The 25,760-nt window shown below is 42.1% G+C and overlaps 1 protein-coding gene across 23 annotated transcripts in view; it reads right to left on the bottom strand.

The window, feature by feature from the left end:
* The window catches only part of RBFOX2 (RNA binding protein, fox-1 homolog 2), a 293,314-nt gene continuing 268,270 nt past the window's right edge, over positions 717-25,760 (bottom strand). For 9 of the 23 annotated variants that reach the window (XM_018048241.1, XM_018048239.1, XM_018048240.1 and 6 more), the window contains 8 exons: positions 23,515-23,568; positions 23,282-23,374; positions 22,053-22,197; positions 18,357-18,396; positions 13,239-13,270; positions 8,691-8,779; positions 8,171-8,243; positions 717-6,313 (listed from right to left, as the gene is read on the bottom strand). In XM_018048241.1, the coding sequence (XP_017903730.1) occupies positions 6,259-6,313; positions 8,171-8,243; positions 8,691-8,779; positions 13,239-13,270; positions 18,357-18,396; positions 22,053-22,197; positions 23,282-23,374; positions 23,515-23,568 (581 nt within the window). In that variant the 3' untranslated portion in view covers positions 717-6,258. Of the gene's footprint in view, positions 6,314-8,170; positions 8,244-8,690; positions 8,780-13,238; positions 13,271-15,389; positions 15,433-18,356; positions 18,397-22,052; positions 22,198-23,281; positions 23,375-23,514; positions 23,569-25,760 lie in introns of all 23 variants that reach the window. The other 14 variants (XM_018048247.1, XM_018048248.1, XM_005680611.3 and 11 more) reach the window with 7 other exon arrangements.

Below are 25,760 nucleotides of genomic sequence, written 5' to 3' on the forward strand. Positions count from 1 at the left end.
ATTTCCTTCTCCAGGGGATCTTCCTGACCCAGGGATCGAATCTGCATCTCCTGCATTGCAGGCCGATTCTTTACCACTGAAGGGAAGCAAGGAAGCTATGGTTATTTAGAGGTCGTCTCGTTCCTTTTTTCCTTTGATGTGATCTCTATGGTTTGAATTAGTTTATGAATTGGAAATAGATAATACATCAAAAATACTTTTCTAAAAAGAGAGGACCAACTCAGGGTCTGCTGGTCTTAACTCAGCTTCCTCCAGCAGTTGAACAGGCTCACCCTCACGAGTGTTGGAGGTCACAGCGGGACGAGCATGAGCGTGTCTTCTTGGGAGGCCACGCCCATAATGCTCGCCTTGGCTGAAAACCACGAGCCCACGAGGCTGAGTCTTTCGGGTTTCTGGATCGAATTCTAAGGAAGGGTGGCTCGGGAGCTTGCATAGCAGCCAGGGAGCCAGGGGAGAGGCAGCAGTTTCTGAAGCAGGTGAGGGCAGCAGCGGGGACTCGTGGAGAGGATGGGAGAGCGCAAGGGAAGGGGAAATTTCTGAGGGAGAGACAGGAAGGCAGCTCCCGAGGGGCTGGAGAGCAGGCGTCTCATTCAGGGAGCTCTGCATTTGCCGCCTTCCTTTCTCCATCTTAGAATTCGGATCCAACCTCTACCTTGGGAGCCTCACGGGGAGGCAACAGCGGGATCGCTGAGGATCAACACACGCAGGCAGGAGAATGGTGTTTCTCTCTTTTATTTAAAAACAGTGCTTCATTACCATTTGCGAAGGCAGAGGCAGTGCTCTTCCTTCGCTTAGAGTTTATAAAAGCCAGCAACATGATCAATAATTTATACACATGGATAGTAATACAAAAAAAAAATAAGGAATCAAAGCTAAAGATCTAACTACTCCGACCTTCACAATTCCAGCTACTTGATAATAATAAGAGTAACCCAATGAATACTGTGTGGTCTAAAAGCTACTATACAATATGATTCTTAACGAGAGGGAAGGGATTAGAGACTGTCACAAAGCCCTGGGTGCTTCTCTGGAGTTGGCAGGGAAACAGGACCCTGGGCAAGCAGCTCGGGTGTCCTAGGAACTGATTCCGGAGGGCAGGAAGGGGAGGGAGAAAAGGCGAGGCGGTGGATTATGTGAGCATCCCACGGGAGGCCCCCGTGCCCTGCAGGTACCTGTTTTGCCATGGCAACAGGAGGGGGCCTAAGAAACTGCAAGTAGGGATGGTTTCGTCCCTGCCACGGGGAGCGGGGAGAAGAGGGGAGGTTTGCTGGCGATTTTAGCCTTGCAGAGATTTGGACTGAAAAGCTCAGAGACTCAGGTGGGTCAGCCTGTCGGGGACAAGCCAACCCGCCCTGCTCTCTCAGCACTCTGCAGCCCTAGCTTAGTGTATCAGCCCCAGGTTTGCTCCAGCTGTTCACAAGCAGGATTATAACACAAGGAGAAAACAATTAATATCCCATAGGGGAAAAAAAAGGATCAATTCATCACTCGATATATAATACAGCCAAAATGAGCTGCCAAAACTTTGCACACACACACACAAAATACTGTGAACAGAAAAATACAAAAAAAAATGAAGAGGCTGGGGGCCTGGCAGGGTATTGATGCTGCTTAAAGCACTCATCGGTCCCCAGAAAAACCAAACCAAAAAACATTTTTTAAAAAATTCAAAAACATATGTACCCCCTGGGAATCTGGCATTGGTAACAGGGGCGGGGAGTGGGGGTGTGGGGTTGGGGGGAGAAAAGAGAATTGCTGTTCCCTTTTTGCTGGCGGGTGTGAGCTGAGACCTCCCCACACCGGCTGGTGTGTGAGTCACTGCCAGGCGGGGCCCCTCCAGCTGGCAGTCCCCTTCAAGGCCAGGTCTGAGTGGTGGCCGATGAGCAGTTCTCTCCGTTACCAAGCCCTGCCAACCAGCACTACCATGGCTGAAGGATCGACCGTTTTCCTGAGTAAGCTGTAACTGGCTACAGTTCTGGTAACGTGGAGAACTCAGCTGCTGCGGCCGCAGGCCCATGGGCCCTTCGCGAGCGCTCCCCTGGCCCCCTCGGCTCCTCCTTCCTAGTGCACTGGAGTTGGGAATTGGAGAGTCTGCTGTGGCCTGGTCTGGAAGCCTTAAAGATGGGGGCCAGGGACTCGATGGCAGCTGCTGGACCAGAGGGCACCCCCCGGCTGAGGACACCCAGAGTCTACTTGGAAAGGGCCCTGCTCCTCGCTCCAGCTCCTGATGGCTACTGCCTGGTTGATCAGTCAGGCGAGGATGAAGGAAGAACACAGGAGAGGGGAAAGGGAGGGAAGAGGCTTTCAGACAGTAACATTTCCAAAAAAATAGTGTTTTATGCAACAGAGCATCAGGCTTCACCGGTGGATACTATAAACGGTCAAACATTTTCAAGAGCATGACAAAAGAAAAACACACAAGCTTACGTTGGATGTTCACCTTGCCCACTATATATTTTTTTTCCTATCTCAAAACAGTGCAAACAGTAACTTATGCTTTTAAAACACCACTATCCCTTCCCCACCCACCAAAGTCCCTTTCCTCCTATCTTCTGGGGGAAACAAGTCTGTGATTTTGCACGTTACTGTGCTATAGGGGGTTGCAAGCAGCAGAGAAGCGGTGGGCTTGGTGGAAGGGGGCGGTCCCCAGGGCTTCCCCTTCCCCTCCCTACGGCTCTGTCCTATCCTTGCTGGGCTCATCCTCCTGCCAGAGCGAAGGGGGCTGCCCAGCCCTTCACAGATAGACCTGGAGGGTGTTCCTGCCCCGAGTTCACACCTCCCTCCTATCTGGAAGCTATGTGACTAGTTAGAATGTGGTGGTGACTCAAACTTCTCTGCCAGAACTCTAGAAAAGTGGACCCTACACTAAAAGCAGTTCAGCCCCTGAGGAGTCACTTGCAGGAAAAGCTGCTATCACTGACGTCTACTGAATAGCGCCCCACTAGCTCCCCTGAAACTAAGAGCTGAGCTCCAGTTCCCTTCTTTTTCAAGGAAAGATAATATTGGCTCAAGTCTACTGCGGCTGCTGGAGGAGGATGGTGCCGGTAGGTTTTGTAAAACCTGAGAGCCTTAAAAATGACGAATCACAACAGCTGATCAGGGTCAGTGGGAGCTGAATTATGCAATATAATGGATTCTGGAGAAGGTCTGAGGACAGCTCTCTGGGCTGAAAGACGGATATTCAGATAAAGGTGTTCACTAGAGGATTCCTGGAAGGAGCCTGGCTTCTAAGAGTAAGAAGCATGGTATAGAAGTCTACATGGTGACCTACAGTAAAGCTGTTGAAGTCATTCACGTGACTCAGCATGGGTAAGTTTTCTAGATTTATCCACCAGCATCCTCTAACAAACTCACGAGATGCCAACTATTCTGACTTTGTTTCTGAGTCCACTGGGAATGAGAGTCAGGAAGAAACAAGCACTGATGGTTCGAGGAACCTGCCTCTGATGAAGTTGCCTGTGTGGAGTCTCAAAGTTCAGAAGCTGATGGGGTAGACTGATGCCAGTAAACTGAGGTGCTTCAAGAGCCCCAATCAGTGCTGACACTGAAAACCAAAGGCCCTTTAATAACCCTTTAATAACTATTTAGTCTTTCTTAGTAAAGGGAGCTGAAGGAAGCAGTGTTAACAGCATCCCTGGAAGTACAGCAGAGGCCCACTGGGAAACACAGAGCTTGCCTACCGAGTCCTCAGCCAGAGCCAGCTGAACTGAAATGTACGAAAGCTCAGGCCTCCGCCTCTTTTAAAAAGGGCTGTGGAAGCTGCCTTCCCTGCCTTTCCCATCACCATTCCCTCTTTCTGGAAAAAAGAAAAGAAAATCCTTGAACTCACTGCCCTGTTCTCTTCTGCCACGGATATGACTATTTAGAATTTGGCCTTGTCTCCACTGAAGCAGTGGCTCACCATTTGTAAGAATGGCCCCTGTGTGAACAGGACAGAACATTTCTCTCAGATTCTTTAGTCAGTAAAAGCTCTCCCTCAAAACAAAAGCGAAAGAAAGAAAAATCCTCTCTGCCCCCAGTCCTTCAGACTGTGAAAGCCCCACATCCCATTCCCCTACCCCAAACTGAAATATTTATATACACACAAGAAAAATTGTCTTAACAGCAACAAACCAAACTTTGGCTTGGGGAGGAGAACCCTTAGGAAAATGGCCAATGGACCGGGCAGTCTGGCGCACTCTAATCGTGCGTTCCTCCCCAGAGTCAGTAAGATTGCATCGAGGCCTCTAGCTTCCTTGATGTCTCCCCTGATTTCAGGGAAGCCTCTCTCCCAGTTATTAGGAGAGAAAGGATTCTGAAGGGGGAGAAGATATGTATTATACATGACAGGTCAGGCCCCACCCCCCCCAAGACAGATCCCTCTGCTTACAAAGAATGCTTGATGCTGTCATACGTCAGTCATTTTAATTCAGGGACAAGAATCAGGATCAGGCAAGAACATGTGTGGAGGCAGGAGTAAAAAAAAAAAAAAAAAAAAAAATTAAAACAACAACAACAACAAAACAACAAACCAAAACAAACCCATAACAAACCAGAAGCTCCATGTCTCTGAATTGCTCCCTTTAGCAGCTATCCCACGGGTGAAAGGTCACCCTAGTACCAATGTGAATAGACCAGGGAGCCAAATGGACCGTGCTTTTCCATTTGCTAATGCCTTCATTTTGGAAATACTGCAGGACCCTTGCCTTTAACAGCTAATAGCTAGAAGAGAAGCCTAGCCCCCCTGCCCTGATAAAAGACAGAAAATTGAAGCTGGGTAGTGTAGCAGGGACTCACTGTGTGGCCACATGAGTGGCTCTTTCTGGCAACATGTGAAGTCCTGGCCATTTCAGACTCTCCTTCCCGTACGGGAGGGAGGGGAGCAGCCTCAGGGGCTTCAGTTTCACGTCCTGTAGTGTTCACCAATACCAAGTGGTCCAGGTGCTCAGCTGGCTGTCTTTGGAGGATAATGAGAAGCTGGGTGAAATGGCCATGAGGGCTCCAGGCTGTGGGCAGAGACGTGACTCACACAGGCTCTGGAAGATGAGAAGTCCTATGGCTTTGCAGCTCGTACAAAGTGCCTTTGCCTGCCCTTACATGCCCTGCTCACCAGACTTCAGGGACAGCTGACCTAGGGCTCGGTGCTTTATCTTTTGCAACAGAGCCTATATTACATGTTTTATACTCTGAGCTGACTTTCTGATGCAAGAGAAAGACTGGGGATATCAGGGCACCTTGTCAGATATCATCTAACATCCTTTTTCTTGCCCTCATCCTCTTCACTGCCACTCGACAATTTGGACTTCCAGCCTGCAAGCCGTGCCCAGATCTCTGGGGAAATCTGGCCACTGGCTATTTATTCTTCTATCCCTGGGTCCTAAATTCTTGAATCTTGAGGACATGGGAGCAGGGTGTTAGTAAACAGAGAGCTGAGCTAAGCGGTGGTTCAAAGAAAGGGAAGAAGCCCAGCAGGAACGCTAGGGTTTACAGGAAAGAAAAGAATGGTCTTTCTCAGACTCCAGAGTTCATTCTGAGACCGGATGCCTAATGAGGTGTTTATTATCCACAGTCTGAGCGCATGTTTGGAAATATTAATACTATAATTCCAAAAGCCATGCCAACTATCTCAGGCTGTGCATGTTAAGATGATTATAAAAAGAATGGAGAAGACAGGAGGGAAGAGGAGAGGAAAGTGTCTTTGTGATTCTCCTGCTTTGCAAGCACACATTCCTATCATCTCTTAGCATGTGGATTCCAGCCACAGCCAATCAGAATGGCCTGCCAAAGACCAGAAACTCAGAAGACTAGAAGGAGATCCTGTTGCAGAGAGGTCTCTTCTACTTCTGCTTGTCCCCCAGCCAGTCAGCACCAGATTCACTTTGGTAATCCTGTCTGCTGATTTCTGATCAGGTGCATGTATCAGCTCCTAATGTCTCTCCTTCCTCATTAACTGCCTCTTCCATGACTGATAGAATAAGCTAAGCACGGAGATACAGACATGGAAATGCATTTTTTTTTTTTACCACAGTTAAAAAAAAAAAGAAAAAAAAAGAAAAAAATGCACAATCTTTGGAACAAAAGAATTAAAGGCAGAAATTTAAAGGAAAAATACATATTCAAAGAACATAGTGAGGTATAAAAAAGTATTCTCTCTTTTTTTGTGTTTTTTTTTTTTGTTTGTTTGTTTTTCCTCTTCATCTTGCTATAGAGTTCCTCTACTAGTAAATATTGCAATAGCCAGGCCTCATGAACTGGGGGGCTGTCCCACTTGCAGGGGTCTCACGTCACTTCAGTAGGGGGCAAATCGGCTGTAGCCACCTCGGTATAAACTCGCCTGCAGTAATTAAAGACACAAAAATTATTAAAAGGTTGATGAGAGAAGCATTATGAAAGAAGACATATGTCCTGAGAAGGTTTTTGGAAAAACAGCTTCCTTAGAAGCATCAACGCAACTGGTTAGATAGTGTCTAGTGCATGAGGTCAGGAAACTAACTTCTATCTCTAAAATGCTCAAATCGGGACCCAAATATTTATTGCCGACCTGATATTCTCAAGGGGAGGGGATCGTGACAATTCATTTCATTATTTACACGAATTAGCACAGAAGAGAAATTGTGCCCAGTTTAAAACCAGGTCTGTAAATAGGTGGATTTTGAAAAGCATGTTATCTTGTTGACCTTGATTATTTCAACATAATCGTGGCCTAAAGCAGATTTGCTGACTTTACCTACCTACCCTTTACCTGACAATGGAGAACATGGGACTTCTGATCACTATCACTGTCATATCCCATGCTTGAGATGGTGCTGGATTTAAACCTGAGTTAATCTTTCAATGAATAAAGCCTATTGCCTCAGTAATTTATAAAAACAACAACCAGGTTGTTTCTTGACGTACGGATTTTTATCTTTATATGTATATGTATATGTGTATATATATATATATATAGCAATGCCACCCCACTCCAGTACTCTTGCCTGGAAAATCCCATGGACAGAGGAGCCTGGAAGGCTGCAGTCCGTGGGGTCGCTGAGGGTTGGACACGACTGAGCGACTTCACTTTCACTTTTCACTTTCATGCATTGGAGAAGGAAATGGCAACCTACTCCAGCGTTCTTGCCTGGAGAATCCCAGGGACAGGGGAGCCTGGTGGGCTGCCGTCTATGGGGCTGCATAGAGTCGGACACGACTGAAGTGACTTAGCAGCAGCAGTAGCAGCATGTATATATAGCTGGGGTTTTAGCTGGACTTTATTCCTTTAATCATTATCAAATGATTTATCCTTTTCAATCAAAAGTTCCTTAGGACCATATCACTCCTTGGGTCATTCTTTTAGTATAGGATTTATAATATTTGGGCACTAAATAAAACCTTAGGAATTCCCATCCCTTTCTTTATATTTTATGTTCCTACCTCAATTCTGACACCTCCCCCACCCCCATCCAGACCCTATTACTTCCTCCTACAGATCCTCATCACTAGACTCAGTGTGGAAAATGGCAAGCTCTCGAACACCCTTTATGTCTTAACTGGGACCCATCATCTGCGTCCCTCTCAGACATGGCCACCTGTGTTTCCAAGCCCTTGCCTGGTGGCACTGAAGATGGCAAGAGAAACTCTGGCATGAGGTGGCATCTCTATGGACCAGCCACTGCTGAACCCAGTAAGTCCTGGTCATTGGACCTGGAGGTGTCCTGGGGGATTATTCTAGATGAGCTCTATGGACGCTTTGTATACTTCTAAGAAAATATTGTATTTTGCCACAAATGTTACTAATAAAATATCTTTGGAAGGCAATTGCTTGGCGATTTCTAGTACTATCTACTGGAAGGCTTAAGAATAGGGCCGTCTTTTGGCATCTGCATTTGAAACAGGTGAAGTTTTCTGAAAACTTTACTGTGAAAACTAGAGAGTCCTATGTCCCCAGGTGTTAGTAAAACTCTCCTCAGGCATGCATCTAACATCTGCGGCAACATAAAACAGCAGACTCCATTCTGCTGTCTTTACCCAGGCCGGGGGCTCACACGAGGACACAAAGGAGCCACATGAAATTTACAGGTAGTCCTACTGGATTTAATACTTGGGCAATGGAAACAGGGCTGAATTTATTACCTCCCTACATCTTTTATAATCTGTAGGTAAAAGTCAGAAGTAAAATGTTTAAAGAATAAAAAAAGGCACATCTACTTACCACAGCGCCAACTCCATAGCTAGCGGCAGGGGCAAGGGCATGGTAGGGGTCGGCTGTGTACACCCTGCCATAACTGGAAAAAGAAATCCAATCAGAGATAAAGAGAAAGGAAAGACAGTAATCAAACAAAAAATGCAAAACCTTAAAAGAGTGTTTCACTGTCTAGGGATCTGTGAGTAACTTAGTCTTGGAATGCTATTAGGAAACTAGCAGAATGGAAAAAAAATCTGTCTGCTCCTAAAGGCAGTAACTGAAAAATCTCTTAAGTATATCTATAAAACGGAAAAGAAGGGCATTGGTGATGAGGAACAGGAAACTGGGGTCAGAGCCAGAAGGGCCCAAGAAAGATGGAAGGAAGGGTCTGAGCTGGTGGGTTTCTGGTGGGGCAGGGTCTGGGGAGAAGGCCTGCAGAAAACCCAGCTCAGCAGCAGCCCCGTGGCCCAAGTGCCCTTCTGGAAAGGGTGCAGGAAGGGAAGGGGGTGGCGCAAGGCGGCGGGGCTCGCCCTCCCTCAGCACCTACCCGTCGCTGTAAGCGGCTGCGGCAGCGGCAGCGGCGGTGGCTGCGGTCGCAGTGGCAGGCTGTGCGTATCTGTAGGCTGCGTACCCACCCTACAGGAGAGAAGAGAACTCACTTTACAGACACCTCTCCCCCCGGGGGACAGGTGAACACACACCCGCCCACACGCAGACAGACGGGACGCAGAGACAGACATGGACACAGACACACACGTGGGGAGAGTGTTTCAAACTGCATCAGTCTGCATGTTGCTCCTCAGTGCAAAATTAAGCTCCACCCAAGACAGGGATCTGATTTGCAATTTGTAGTAGTAACATAAGTAAACTACACTGGGGTACCTGTTCTCAAATTTAAGAAGTGAAAATATGATTTAAAATACTTTTTAAAAATAAAAATATGGTTGATGTACAATATGGTGTTAGTTTCAGGTATATATCTAAGTATCTATTCTTTTTAGGATTATAGGTTATTAGAAGATATTAAGTAGAGTTCTCTGTGCTATACACTAGGACCTTGTTGGTTATCTATTTTTATATATAATAGTGTGTATGTTTTAATCCCAAGCTCCTAATTTATCCCTCTTCCCCTCAAATGAAGATATATGATTTTGGATCTATCTTTGTTGGAACCTTCAGCAAGGAAAATATTTACAGCAAGTTGGGAGAACTTTATCTGACAGGAAATGGAAACTTAAGAATTAAAACATTTAAGTTTATATGTGCTATCTTCAGATTCTCTGACATGTACTCAAACTGATCTACTGCTAAAAGACAGCAGTTTATAGAGAAAGGGCCCATACAAGTGCTCTGCTCCATGTGGCCTAGCATGTTTGCCAAGAGGCTAGGACAATCAAATGACATTTAGAAGGAAGAACCAGTGTAAACCAGGGGCTGGCAAACCTCCATACGTGGGCCAATGTGGTCTGCCACCTGTTTCTGAAACTAGCTGTTAACACGGAACGTATGGCCAATGAAGATGAAAGGCTTTACCACTTGGCCCCCTACAGAAAAAGTATGCCAACTTCAGTCTATATTTCAGACTCAGGCACATCAGATTACAAAGAGCTGGGGGCTCCTTGGGCCAGGTTCAGACAGATCAGGAAGCCCTTCCCACCTCCCCCGAGCATTTAACCGCATTTGCTTTTCTTCCCTAGAAGGTTCTGGGATCCTTATGTCCCAATCTCACAGCAGGCTCCGGAGCTTTTTTTCCACGGGTTCAAATATCCTCTTAGTCCCAAAGAGCTTCCAGCTCCCCTGTCCTGCTATTTTACCTCCGTTTAGATGAATCAAATACTCAAAAGGTTTTTACTGACAGGGGGAAGCGTGTGTATTTCTTCATAAAGTATTTCAAAGATAATCACAACAACAAATGGCACATGAGACAGGCCACTGGAAAAAGTGGAAAGCCCTATTTTCCTTCTTTTTCTTTACCTTTTTAGAATTCATCTATTTTGCCTAAACCTAATTCAGTTGTGTACTTATATTATTGTCTTAGCTCCATCAGATATAGCAAAATACAACCATGTCCATTTGGAGGGCTTCTCAGCAGTGAGCCACAGCCCATTTCACTTCCATAGATTAGTATGTCTGTTTCTCACGGACATCCAAAGCTTTCTGCCCTGCGCTTTCTACTTTCGATCTCTTCAAATGTTCAATTTTTGCTAAGTCTACAAAAAAAAAATTTGAATTTTTCTGTATTGTTTCTTAGGATTGAAAACAAGCATTTTCTAACGGGACCTCTGGTCTTCTTAACCACCTTACTGGGCAGCTTCTAGCTTGCTGCTTTTATTTCTGTCCAAATCTTCTGGAAATACCTGTAATTTCTTCTTACGGCTTTTTGCCTTTTTCTTACATAATTTATGCTTTCTCTAACTGACGACACTGTACTGTGGGGTGAAGCATACTCCTGCTCTTTAAATTTATGCTCCTCAAATTCATCAGAAGTAGCTGCAAATATACATTAAAAAAAAAATCTCTGATTGGTTTTCAGTGGTTTTGTATTATTCCTTTCTTATTTAAGTGAATGATTTGAACACTGCTTCAATTATAGATCTTTCCATAGATGTTTATATAAATAAGAAAATTCTCATTAATATTACTAACACTGTAATGGGATGGGGCCATGGCAGGAGCACCCTCAGGGGCTAGCTACGATCCACAAGCTTCCTCTGAATTCTAGCCAGGTCTACCAGGACACACAGGGCAGACTGATTTGGGTAAAGCCCTATATCCAGGCTGCAACACATACCCTGTCATACATACACGCCTAAGTATCTACATTATATATAAACTAACTAAAGTATCTCCTTCCTTCACTGTAAAAAAAACTTATAAAGAAGAAATGAAACAGTAAAACCAACTGTTAAACAAAACAAGATGTTAATCATTGTAGTTGAGATTTTAAGCTTTGTATGAATCTTGCTGCTGCTGCTGCTGCTGCTAAGTCGCTTCAGTCGTGTCCGACCGTGCGACCCCATGGACTGCAGCCCACCAAGTTCCTCCATCCATGGGATTCTCCAGGCAAGAGTACTGGAGTGGGCTGCCATTGAATCTTGAAGGTTCACTTTTTCCGTATCATTATAAATGGTTGCACTTATTTAGAAATAAAGTTTGCTTGTGTGAAGTCTAGAGCAGGGCCACGTTCAGGAAAACCTCTTTGTAAATGAGGATGATGTGGTAAACAAGACATCAGGAAGTCTGTCCCTTCAGCAGGTTTTCAAAATCCAAAATAATCTCTAAAAATGGAAAAAGTCAAGGTAATAAAAGCGATTAAAGCCCAATGTATACTACCCGGGTAAAACAACTAAAACCTTAAGTTCTATGCCATGGAGCAGAGGTATACGTTCCCATAAAAATACTAACTAGATTCTCAGTAAGTCCTGGTATGTCAGATATACTGGGGATTGTATTCAGTCATTAAATTTGAGCAGTAGTACACTAATTCTGGAAGAAAAGAAGTTCTGAATGAGGTTACTAATAGACATTTCCTCTTGGTTTCCTCAGCCTGCAAGAAACCAGGGGAACCTTAGTAGTTTGGGGGCAATGCTATTGTTTTATTATTTTTTTTTGAACTTTTTAGTTTATATTGGGGTATAGCCAATTAACAATGTTGTGACAGTTTCGGGTGAACAGTGAAGGGATTCAGCCATACATATACATGCACCCATTCTCCCCCAAAGCGGTAATGTTACTGTTGATCAAGACAATTTAAAAGGATCAGGCTGTGGGAAAGAAGGCTCCTTCCAAACCAGAAGGAAATGCAGATAATCTACCTCCAGTCCTTTCCTTTTCCTTAAAGTGAACTCTGACTCTGGAGCCTGAATCTGATGAGGGTCTTTTGCCATTCAAAATCAGAAGCGCAGGACAGAGATGCAAATATTTTATTAATAACAAAAGGCTCAAGAACGTCAACAGAATTTTAAGAAAACTACATCTATTTGTTTTTTTTTAAAAAGCAGATAATATTTCCACATGTCTACTCTTCTAATTACTTTACGATAATGGCGCTATAGACAGGCTCTTTTAGGAGGAGGGATCTACCTTTAGGACAGGAAGTAATATCCTAATTAACTTGTTAATTTCATCGATGACTACCCCCAAATTAGACAAGCTAAACTGCATGTCACAGATTTACTCCTCTTAGATGTATTCTTGTCTAAAGTATTTCTGATGGTGCTTTCAATTGGTTATTCAATAATGTGTCTCACCATAATGTAAGCCAGTGAACATTCAGGCATATTTATTTCCAGTTTGGATGTTGGAAGGCGTAAAGCATCCAGGAGGAGAAACCATTTTCTCAACTTTCACTTCTATGAGCAAATCTGAAGTTGTTTATGGAACATGAGAACAAAGTGCAGTTTGAAACACCAAGGGTTTCATTGCTGTTTCTTAGGTTTTTCAAAAAGAACAAGGGTGGGGGAAGGGGTAGGAGAGACAGGGTTCAGGCGTGGGGAAGGGGTATGGCGCCACATTTATTAATCACATTAAAAACTAAGCATGCCAACATCTGGAGCTAGAACGACCAGCAAAATCACCACGTTCAGACTCGGATTGGCTAACTCTATCTATCCCAGCATTCTCTTGGGACAGCGGTTCGCCCTAGGCTCTACCACAAGCTCGGTGAAGTACACAGCCTCAATTACTAGAGCGTGCAGCCACAACGACCTGGTATTACGGAAACAGTCAGTCACCACTCGAGTTAACATTCCAGACCCTAACGACTGGCCCCTCCCAGCCCAGAGAAAGAGTCAATCTGGCCCGCCCGAGCCCTGGCCCACACCACGATGTTAATAATTATAACAAGCAGTAACCCATCTGTTATATCAGAGAAGGGAACAGAGACTCCACTGAGAGATTTAGAGTGAGATGTTAACATTTCTTCAGCTGACTGCACAAACAAACAAACAAAAAAAGAGGAGAAATAATTCATTTGGAGATATGAAGTCATGAGATAGCTGATGTGTATTGCTTTGAACCATGCACCAATGCAAAACTGAAGCAACCATTAATAATAAAAATTAAAAAGGACATATGTATTTACACACAATCAGACCTGTTTGATCTGAAGCAGTTTGCAGATTCTATCTGTGTGTGATTTGAAATAAAACAAAAAATGGGGATTAGCATGGCCACAGCACACCCTAATGTCGGAGGGCAGACACGGACAGCTTTTTGGAACCTGACAGCTGGATAAATCTGGCATGGCTAAGCCTGGTCCAAATATTCCACATGTCCCAAACAATTACTTTCTTATTCCTTTGTAATTCATTTTGAATGACTCCTCATGCTCCCAACTGGGGCAGCCCAATGCTATTCCACTTCCCTAGTCCATCTTCCTGATTCACTTCTGACCCGCAGTGCTCACTTGTATGCTTGCCCTCTGTCAACACCCAGACCTACTGACCCAGTGTTCTCAAATATTTCCTGTGTTTAGGCATTCTATCTTTTCACATGTCTGTAACACACCCCTGCCTTCAACTTCTAGCTTTTTCAAATGAAAATGCTGTTACCTTTAAGATCCTTTTGTTGTTGTTAAACTCTCACTTTTCCACTGCTCAATGTCACCTAGGGACTCCGCTCTGAACCAATTTTGTTGTCTAGTGAACTTTAGAGTGCTGCCACGCCGACCACATGACTTCTCTGCACAGGCCTGAGCTGTGTCTTAATTAGAACAGAGTGGAAGGGTTCTACAAAACTCTCCTCTTACACCTGGCCTTTCTCTGTCTCCATTTAACCTTCCCTTGTCTTGATTTTAACCTGGCCATTAAGTATATTACTACATTTTTGTTTTAGGATTTACATTAAAACAGGACTTTGGTGAGCATGTGATGTCAAGACACCTTCTTTCTACCTGGAAGACAATGACATTATGTGACACTGAGGAGAAGAATGTATATTTCAAGACCAGCAGACAAATGAAAGCTTGTTTCCTGCATGTGGTGTATGGATTTACAGAGCAAAGGGAGTTGGGGTTGGGGGGGAGGTGGGGAGAATGGAAAGTGTGATGCTTTCAATCACTATGGCAGAGCAGAGATCTAGTCCACCTGGCTTGGGCCTAAGGCTGTGCCTCTGGGGATCACTGTCTTTACATGATTCTACCTCCTTCCTTTCCCTCACCTCCTCCATTGAGATCCACAGCTCTGGACTCAACTTGTATGAGGAGGGGCTCTTTAGGAGAACAAAGATTCTTTGGTGGCAAGATGGCACACTGGATTAAATGTGAGTAATACAGATGTGAATACAAAACTTGTAATAATGATAATATTGTTACTGCTTTTGACTGGGAGACCTTATCTACTTGGAAGAGTAGATAATGAAAAATTTTTAAGGAAAATATTTTAAATTTCTATTATTATTAAAATTGGGGTTAAGGAAAGGAATCTTTATGACCGATTTGGTATCCTCCACGTACTAATTTTATGATAGATGAAAGACGATCTTCAACTGACCAAGCCTTTCAAACACTTTTCTTCCGCATCTCTATAATCGGTTCACCTCCAGAAGCTCGCTGGGTGGCCACATAAATAGACTAACTGAATTGTGACAAGTTACCTGCTGCTTCCCCTTTTGCTGAGCACCCAGCTACCAGCAAATTGAACAGGGCATCATAATCCACTGCCCTCACTAATCTGGTTTTAAAGTGAAAAGGAGAGAGGGCCCGGGAAACATATGCTTCCATCTTAGAGTTCTAGTATACCTAGATTTTTAGGACAACTTCAAACTTACATAGCAGCACAGCCCAACTACTACAATGATTTCACAACAGGGGCCAATTTGGGATTCAGAAATCCTGTCTAGATGGATTCCACTTTTTCTCTTTTCTCATTTCTTTCACAGAAGTAAGAAGATGTCCCAAATGGCTAAGCTCTTCAAAATATAAAAGACCAGTTTCAACACCATGGATAAATGTGATTGACAAACTAAAAGGGGTGGCAGTGATGGGACAGTGCGTGTAACACACCTGGTGCGGATGTGTGGCAATGGGGCGGGAGCACGGAATTTTGGAGGAGGTGCCCTCATGTAAGGAGCTTGACTGGGTGCACTGCTGAGGTAGCAGGCCTTAGATCACACGCTCACAAGTCTTGATTGTCCAAAAAAGCCTCTGTTCCCATCTCTAACGTGGAGCTGGAATGGTTAGTATAATTCAATTTTTTCACTGCAATCCACAATCTGATTGATTGGCAGGTCACACTGGCACTCCTACCTGAGGTATTTTAGCGCTAATGATTGGTTCCTGTAAGACTATTCTATAACAGAACACAGGAAGAGCAGTTCAAAAAACACAGCTGTGGAAGGAAAACAATCATACAAAAAAGCCCGCGAAGGGGCCCACCAGCCTTTTCTTTCCTTTGGATGCAAGCATGCTTTTCACAGGGTGAGAATTAGGAGCAGTTGTTATCCCATTAAAAAAGTGATTTAGGGTAAACGGTGTCTTCTACTGATCAGAAAAAGAGGGTGTGGGCAGACACATAATCTACCTGCGACACTTCCAAATCTTAGCGTGGGGAATCTCTTTACAAGTCATGGGCACGATTGCTAGATCAGTTCTCCAGACAGGAATGTGCCATGAAAGACACGGGGAGGAAGGAAGTGGCCAGCAGGGGTTACGGCCTAAGAAGAGGACAGGGAGAGATTACAAACAAAACAAAACCAAAAAAACCGACAAAAAACACCTGCACAGTTAATAGCCTAAATTAATACAGCTTAAATAAAAGCCAGCAATTTAAACTCTTTTCCCTCATGTTGTCTCCTCAAGTTCAGGTTCAGGGCACTTTTCAGACTAGATAAACCAACCTCTCTATTTCTGATCTTCCTTTCTGAGATAACAAGAACTAAACATACATTAATAGATTTTCACAGAAGGGAAAATGTACAGAGAGGAGCACAAACAAATTCAACATAAAATGATAGGGGTCTTTATTATTGCTGTTTGTGTCTTTTTTAAAGAAGCCTCCTTTTCCACCTCACACATGGAGTGGGGATTGTGCAGTTTTAAAAGCTGTATTCAAAGTTAACTCTAAGCCTCACTCAACAGTTCCCACCTCATGTTTTCCGGTTTTCCATTTGTGGGTTTGGGTATTATTTCAGCACTAGTAACCAACTTTTTCTTCTTTCCTCTAAGTAACTAACTGGTTTAAGATAACTAAGAAATAAAAATACCATCAGTATTCAGTCTTTTCATCAACTAGGGGCCATGGGTCAAAAAAATGTTTTGGCAAAGTAGCTGAATTACTTCTGTTCAGCTTGATAAGGTGGTCCAATTCATAGATTAAAAAAAAAATCAAGAGTATTTTCTCAACAAGTGCAGAAAAATCATTTCTCTCTTAATAAAGTCATACATTGTAAACTAAGGAAGTGAGAGAACTGTTAACAAATACTCGGTTGGATGACTTAACAAGGTGGAGGGAGGCAAATCTTAATAAGGTAGAAGTACATTATACTTAAGAAATCCCCAAATAAGATATCAGAGGACAAAAACAAACCCCAATTCAAGAGGAAGTGTACTCTAACAGACCAGATTTCAAGAAAACTTAAGTAACATAAACGTGAGCTTCATGAGACTATGGATACTAATGTATATGGAAGGATGTACATGCTTATAAGAGCTTATGTAAATACATATGTTTAGAAAAGTGCACTCTGGTGTAAAAGTAGGATATATTAATAGTTTCCTAATCCTCAAGTTTCACCGTGAGCATAAGAAAAAAAGATCTTTCATTTACTTCTTGAAGACCATTAGGGGAAAGATGTGGATTTTAACTAAATTACTATAGGAGGTAATGAAATATTGATTATTTGGGTTTTATGCTTGGATAAACAAACACTTTCGGTAATCTGGGTGTCACAATCTAAGAAACATATCCGCAAAGTGAGGAGGCTGGACCAAATTATGGCTAAGTTCCTTCAAGCATGTGTTCAAGCCTACTTTCAAGGTCTGCTCTAAATGGCCAGGTGTGTACACCCCCTCACCGTATCTCAGAGAACTGCTCTCTCCTGTTTACTTCCAGCAACACAGAATGCATACTCCACATGCATTCTGGAAGGGCATTAATGTTTTAAGATTGCTGGGAGTCTCTGGCAGACTGTGGAAACAGTTCATTAAAAAGGTACCCTTATTGACTTTGGAGAAATTAGGGTGTAAAAATCATTTCCAGACAATTCTACACTGTGCCTGAAGAATCATTTCATGCTGACACGTTTTTCTCAGGAAACTATTTCTTAACAATGTGGGTAGTTAGACTAAGCATGCATTCAGAAAGAGATCTTTGGAGAGAGGTCCCAATAAAAGACTTGCAAAACTCAAAAACTTGACTTTTTTATCAGGCTAGATCATTTTGTCCATATTTTAAATAACATGTGACCACCAATCATGAGACTCGAGCTATAGCTAGGCAGTTTAAATAATGGAGAGTAATAAAGACGTTACCATGGCTGGTCAAATCAACAAATCCTGTATGAGTCAAACGTTTGTAGAAGAGTGTAGGTTGTTAATGATGCCATTTGTTTCCTTCTAGATGGCTCTTAAAGAAAGAGCCCCACTGGCTGTGGACCTTCTGATATAGAAAAGCCTTATGCACTGAGTATTTGGTTTCCTCTCATTCCTACCCACTCTCCACTGGCATCAATTCCTCACCTCACTCTCACCAAGACACTGCTCTCTCAAAGTATGTGAAACAGGAACACACACATTTCAGGAAGCTTCTTGCCATTTACAGAAATCAAAGCCCTAATGATCTAAAGAGGGATGTGAAATGAAAAGAAAAGCAGAAAAGGGAAAGAGCTGGTTTCAGGCTATGCTGGTCCTGTTATTTATGTATGCACATGAGACGACAGGAAGAAAAGACTTTAAACCTGCTGATCATCTCTCAAGTATATTTGTGGAACACAGAATATCTGTGGGCATAGGGAAGGGAAAAGAATATGTCCAGTAGACTGATTCTAGCAATGACCAGGAAACCCAAAGGCTTAGTTTTTGCACCCAGGGGCAAGCGCAGTGGCAGAGAAGCATGCTTGCATTCTTAAATATATAAATATATATATATCCACAAGGAAAAAGAAAATAAAAATTAAATAAACTATATTAAAAAAAAAAAACAAACCAAAGAAACAGAAAAAAAAAGGCTGGCTTGTCAGGGGATGGGGACGAGAAGGCCCCGGTGTGTGTACTTACATAGAGGTCAGCACCGTAAAATCCGTCCTGGTAAACCACACTGCAGAAAATCCACACAAAAACAAAAACAAAAAAACAAAAGAACAGAAACACATTCCGGTTATTGAGGACGGCAGCATGCACATGCGCTCTACACAGGCAGGTGATGTATGAATACGGACCCTGGGCTGGAGAGGTTGGGGCAGCTCTGGGACAGGCAAGGCAGGGGAGGGTTGCAACCCTAGAAGGAAACGCCTGCCAATCTAGTAACTAGAGTGGGAAGAGAACAATAAACAGCATCCCCAGAGGGCCAAGTATAGCTATGGAGAACCTGCTGGATTGGAAACACCAACCTTTCATATTGAGAGTATTAAAAAAAATAAGCTTGTCCTAAGAGGACGTTTTTCTTCAAAAAGGGTGTGTGTATGTGGGGGTGGGGGCAGGGTTTGTGCAGAGAGGGGTTAAATATGAAAAAAGGAAAAAACAAAAACAGAAAAAGCCCCAAAGAATCCCACTAGGGCAGGACCTGTATGCAAAGTATGCTTCAACATTATGTTTAGTACTTTGTTATCAGTTTCAGAGAAACGTAGAAATTCTTTTCTGATATCCATACATCACCTGCTTTTTACCCTGCACATTAGACATGCGATAAGATTTGGCTGATCACACAAGCATGCAAAGTATTATTATTCAGCATTTTAAGAACCAATGCAACACCTCAGAAAAACAAGTCAATCAATTCTGACCAAAGTAAACAGAGAAATGTAATTAAAAAAAAAACACAACCAAAAATACCCACAATGCATTGCTTTCACAAGCAGAGATAATGAGCTAAAGGTTAAGGTGATTGGTCCAAGGTCCAAGAATTGAAAGGTGCAGTGGGGATCCCAGATAGTAACAATATAATCCAGAGTGGGGGGAGTAACTGGAAGACTTTAAGGGTTCTTTTTTGACCATAAGAATATTCATGGAATTCTGAAAAATACAGTTGATAACTGAGGTTCTGGGCATGACCTGTTTTATTTAAATGAATAAAATCGAGAAGGTAGCTTGATTAGGAATAAAAAGATTTATTTTCCTGTTTAGAAAATAAATTTGTATTGAACAAAAAAAATACACGATTCTGTTTTTAATCCTAAGCAACACTAAACTATTATAATGAAGATATAGATTTCAAGCCTTTTGAGGTATTTTGTGCATACAATTTCCCCAAAACGTTATGTTGGGACCAAAAGACAGAATAGCAGTAGAGAAAAAAAGATAAAGAGTCTTTTCACTAAACCAAGATTTGGTTATTTAAAATTAAAAGATCTGTTTATCATTTATTCAACTAAACAAGCTGGAAATTTTCACTACTACCTTCTCTGCTATAACAAACAAGCTAGCAAGTGAGGTTATCAAGTCATAGTTTTAATATGAATATGAAAATAATTTATTTTTTACAGGTAGCTATAAAGTTTCTGAATTCTACTCCCAGTGAGGTTCTGTTGTATTTACAGGATAGTATGATAACACTTTGTGATGCCCCAATTATTCTGTGCCTTTGTATTATTACACAACAGGCAAATTCATCACTGAGGTCATTTAGATAAATTCTGTCCATTTTCAGTCTCCAATTGCAGTTAAAATCTGAGGTTAGAAAATAATCTGCCTCTCAATTGCATTTTAGTAAAAAAGAGACTTGTTCATAATGAGAAGGCTGATAAAATGCCAAAGCATTGATGCCAAGTGGTGACTAATTAACCTTCAACTATTTTAGTAAGGGGAAATAGGCAAAGTTCGAAAATATTTCTTCTATAGAGAAGAGTGGTGGCATTAGTTTTATGCTAAACTGTTTCACTCATTGGGAATATTCACCTAAATCTAGGAGAATTCCAATATTCCCTATATCAAATGCCACGAGGAGGCTAGAACACAATGATTAATGATGAAATTAGTTCACTAAGCTAAAAAGCAATTTTAGGCCACTCCCCATAAAATACTGGACTTATTCCTTGCCATCTTCCATGTAAACAGGTGGTTTAGTTAATAAAAAATAAAACATGGGAAATTAGTGTTCAATGTAATGCACAGAAATTGATGTGATTAGACATAAAGGTAAAATATCTTTGAGCAAATATATACCTAACACAGACTTGGTAGAGAATGGGTTTTCAAGTCTGGCCAATATACTGAAATGACCTATATTGAATAGGAACGAATTCAACCACTTGATAAAGTAACTCAGGAATATTACAAAATGCAATCCCATGTTTCTGGTGAGCAGTATCTCTTTGCAAACATGACAGTACAATCTTTTGGACTGAAATGGAAGACACTTTGTAAACAATTTTCCTAGTGTGTAGAACATCCAAGGCTCAGTTTTATGTTTTACTTGAATATTTCTTGATGAAACAATATTATATCTTTAGTCACTTCTTTAAAAGGAGATGTCAGAGGTTGAAGGTCAAAGGTCAAGTTGAGAGGGAAAAAAGGATAAAATTAAAAGTAAGTAATGGTAGAAGATGGAGATGATGGAATGCATGGGATTTAAACATCTATAAACTGCAAACAAAGGTTTATTTCTAAAGTAGTTCCCCTTCCAGTGGCTTCTGGAGCCTGCCAATTTCAACACCCATTATTTGTCTTGTCTGATAAAAATGCTTTAATTCTGTGTAATTGAGGACCCCAAATGGCATGTCCCTTTGGTCTATGACTGACTACTAAATTAGTACACCTCACAGTCAATTTTGCTGTCAGAAAAGGACCTACAAAGGAGGCTCTTCCCCTTTACATTTTTACTAAGTAGCAATGAATAGGCTGCTCTGCCACTGTTTATTCTTCAGTAAGTATATGGGAAAAAACCTGTCACAGGCAGAAAAAAGATGAGGAACACAAACGTCACATCTTTGAAGAAAGAAAAGTCCTGATACAACTAACTTATAAAAGTCCACTTTTTATGTAAAAATATACATTGTAGGCTGACCTTGAGAAACAACGGAAATCAAAACCTGCCATCTTCACTCCTTCTCCCCCATTCAGTAACAAAGGATTTATTTGTTGCTATGGAATCATTCCACTGCATGAGACACCCTCCATACAAAAATCAAAAGGTGAAGGATGCTCAGCTCCATTAGTTGTTTTACCATCATTCAGAAGCCAACTGTAGTTTAATTCTTCCTACTTCTCCCTTTCTCCCTTGATTCAATTGGACTTGGCTCATCTTTGAATTAACCTCTTTTAATCCGTCTCCTACAAAGAAAGCAAATCCATTGTGGGTAACTAGCTCTGCTGCTCACCACCCAGGCAGTGAAACCACAAGGGAGGGCACATGTGAGAGCCTCAGCCCCAGCAAGGGTGGTGGTGAGGGGTGAGCCCAGCAGATGCAGTCTTGCACTACAATCTTCAGCTCCTAGTTTGGTTCTCTGCAGGAGTGTTAATCCAAATTCGTGCGATGCTGAGTGAACTCCATGCCAACACACTGCTAGTGAACACAAGACAGTTCTGGCTACTGTCTTAAGCCACTACTGTGAGGGCTTAAGGTGGCCAAGATGAAGATTTATATAATGCATTGATATTCTGTTACATTCTGACAATGGTATGGTTCTTGCCATCTAATCTGTTAATTTGCAAATATTCAGAGTCTCTACTATGTGGCAGGGCAACAACCCAGAAGTTATAAGAGGGCCATGGTATTCTGGTTTTATCCAGTTGCTTATTTGGGAATCTACTGCTTACCCTGGATAGGCGGGAATGGCTGCTGGAGGTACCGCTCGGACTGCGCCATATACCGTCCGCCCTCTGCCCCTCAGGTGGGCTCCTCTGAAAGCGGCCGCCGTGGTGGCTGCAGTTGGGTAAGGGAAGCCAGGAACTAAAGGGAGACCCAAAATATGACAGAAATGTCAACTTGCATTCAGCAGCACGTGTAACATCACAACCTGCTTTACAACAATTACAGGAGAGATGAAAAGGTACCTCCACATCACAACTTTTCTCAAAAAGAAATGGAAATATGCGATATGCCATAACTCATTGACACCATGCCTCACTTATCACAAATCATGAGTTTTCTTTGTTCCTTCCCAATTTTGGCCTTGCAATGCAAGCTGATGAGAAACAGGTCAAGAAACTTGAGAACTGCTGCCATAATGGAGATGAGACTTTTCATTTCTACAGCCAGTTTAAGTTTGATATAAACTCTTTCACTGACTGATTATTAATCTTATTTCCAGATGTTATTACGTCAATTTAAATAATTATTTTTCATAAGCATATCCTTTTGTGCTTTGACATGCCACTACATTCCAAGGCATACTAAATAGTCTTCAGACACGTCATGAGTCCACCTTACTCTTTATCTAACATGTTTCAATCCAGAAATGAGAGGTGAGAAGGAAACTGCCTCTCCTCTGCAGCCCTGTGTCCTTTAAAGAGGCAGACATTCTCTAAGGGCCTGTTTTAAGTGTGCTATCCTCTGCAAAGCATGCAGCGACATTGATTCCTTATCCACTGAACTCTGTTTAATTATATCTCTTGCTGGAGCTAAATAGCTCAGGTCAAAATGACTTTAGAGGTACCAACAGAGCTGAGAATAATCAATAAAACTGGAGCAGCGTTTGAGTGGTATTCTACTCAAGGGCCCAGAGCTGACTTGCAGATAGCATGTACATGTTCTACCAATAGTCCCTTCTTTGTTTGCTTCATTACCAAAGTGCAAAACTAAAATTTTCTTTACATGCCCTCATTCTCTTCTACCTTTTCCGACTATTTGTGCTTTATGGCCATCTTAACATTTGATCAAAAAGATTCTAGCACAGGACAGGGCATTAATGATAGTATTTAACTCTCTCGTGAATGCCTCCTTTTCAGTTACGTGTATTTGGGGGTACAAAAAGACCAATACCTCGCTGTTTATTCACAACAGTCAAACTCTCAAACTCCAAGCCAGGTCAACATAGGCTACTTACTGATTAAAGGAATGTAAGTGTTGATGCCCCCTCTTCCTGACAGGGGCACGGCTGCATCGTTGCCTAGAGACACATCTGCTTGGAAGCTGGATGCTAAGTGTATTTAGGAAATGAAAAGGTGCAAAAAGATTACCAAGGAGTAGGAAAGTGAAAAATAACAGATTTATATAAATAAATAAATAAATAAATAAATATGTAAATAGCACAAATGGAAAAATTAACTTAAATACTACCTGCATACAACTCAGGGCCATATACAGCTCCAACTACTGGGCTTAATTTCCAGCCTGAAATGGAAGAGAGGACAGTGAGCAAATGTTTAAGACTACATGAGGAACAGACAGAAGGTAAAGGAGGGCTTCAGATGCTCTGGATTCGTTTTTGCCTGGTACCATCTTCTTTTTAGGATGCTGGTGGGTGTTTGTTTACATGAGAGGGTGATGATATTTTTGGACCTGACCCTCTTTAAGCAGGACTAGCACAGTGAAGGGATAATGAAGATTTGGCAGAGGGAGAAGCGGCAGGGGAAAGAGGAGGTGAGAAAAAAATTGGGAGGGAGGAAGGAAGATGGAGAGGGAATGAGAGAAGGAAAAAGAAATACAAATAAATCCTGGGGGTTTTGTACACTGTCTCTCACAGAACGGCTAAATGACCTAGTCCTTGTTCAGAAGAAGGGAAAAAGGCACAATATATGTAATTTGGTATCGCACTGTGATGCGCTGTCTTCTATATCATCTTGACATTGTTTATTACTCTAGCTGTTTTATTATAAAACAGTATCCTCTGACTGAATTAAAATCTGACCTGGACCTCTGAACTCCAGGTTCATTTATAGCATGCTAATGGTATTCTGGGTAAATGGAAATCTTTCATTGGGATTTCCCATTGAGATTTCACTGGAATTTATTTAACCAAGTCACCAAGGAGAGAGATGCAATGATAAAATTCAAGGTATGTTCCTAACTCTGGTGCATGTCTTCTGAGATTTTAATTTATAAGAAGCATATTTACATTAATCAGACTTTTAAGCTAAAGAATACAAGACCACTACAGAACATTAGTGTAAACATTTTAAGTATTTCTAAACAACATTAGGTTTGATGTCACTTTAATTTCTACGTTTCCTTTTTAATATTTATAGGAATATGGTAAGTGGTTAAAAAAAAAAAAGAGAGAAATGCTCTATTGCCCACTGATAGAGTAGCATTCTACATGAAAACTCTTAATGAATATTTCTTGAATTTTATCATCTTATAAAATTTTTATAAATAAATAAAGCCATTTTATTTTTCTGAAAAATTGGCCCTTTGGTTTAATTCTTTTATAACATTGTAACATTGTGTCACTGCTAAGTTGCTTCAGTCGTGTCCGACTCTGTGCGACCCCATAGACGGCAGCCCACCAGGCACCCCAGTCCCTGGAATTCTCCAGGTAAGAACACTGGAGTGGGTTGACATTTCCTTCTCCAACGCATGAAAGTGAAAAGTGAAAGTGCAGTCGCTCAGGCGTGTCCGACTCTTCGCGACCCCATGGACGGCAGCCCCCCAGGCTCCTCTGCCCGTGGGATTCTCCAGGCAGGAGTACTGGGGTGGGCTGCCATCGCCTTCTCCGACTGTGTCACTGCTACTCTATAAATATGCGACTGGAAAGATGAAAAGGCCAATCACCAGATGCAAATAACTACAAGCAAAGACATTACTCAAGAGAAAACCCATTCATTTGGAATCATTCCAATCCCCCATTCATTATTTTATGTGCTTATAGACACGCCTCTTCATTATTCTGCATGAAAATTTCAAAATTTGTCTTTAAATCCTACTGGAGTTGTAAAAGCACAAATATTCTGCATTGTTAGACAAGTCAGGAGACTCAAAGCCAGTAAGAACATGCTGAGAATTCACCAGAAGGCACCTAGCATGCTATTTGCAGAATCTCTTTTTAACACAGCAGCTGAAGGTTTCTAAAGTCTGCCTCCAGTAGGCTTGAGTAGTGATTTAGAATAGTATTAAAAAATGAACTTTTCCTTTCCTATCAGTGGCACTACTACTTAAGCACTCCCTTTAAATGCATACAATGGATGCACATGATAATAATGGAATATTGTCAACAAAAGCTTGAATATGTTTAGTTTTGTACACTTTACAATGTATTTTTACGAGTGTTTATGTCACTTGATTTTCACAAAACTGAAAAAGAGTGGTAAGATAGGTACCACTTTTGGGACAATGAGTAAATATCCATATTATATTTCCCTGGGCTTTATTTCCTGAAGAATAAGCTAAGAGGGCTGGATTTTGATGACTTCTAAAGAAGAGCCTGGTGGTGCTAAAATTCTGGCTGCCACTTGATAGCGGTGAAAACAGAAATGGGTTAGGAAACTGGCCCACTGTCACAGAGTAAAATGGAGAGACAGATTAAACAGGAAAATTCCTGTCTTCTCAATTCCAGTCAGTAGCTCTGTCTGTCCCACTGGATCTAA

The sequence above is a fragment of the Capra hircus genome, chromosome 5, assembly GCF_001704415.2.
Source record: "Capra hircus breed San Clemente chromosome 5, ASM170441v1, whole genome shotgun sequence".
Taxonomy (NCBI): domain Eukaryota; kingdom Metazoa; phylum Chordata; class Mammalia; order Artiodactyla; family Bovidae; genus Capra; species Capra hircus.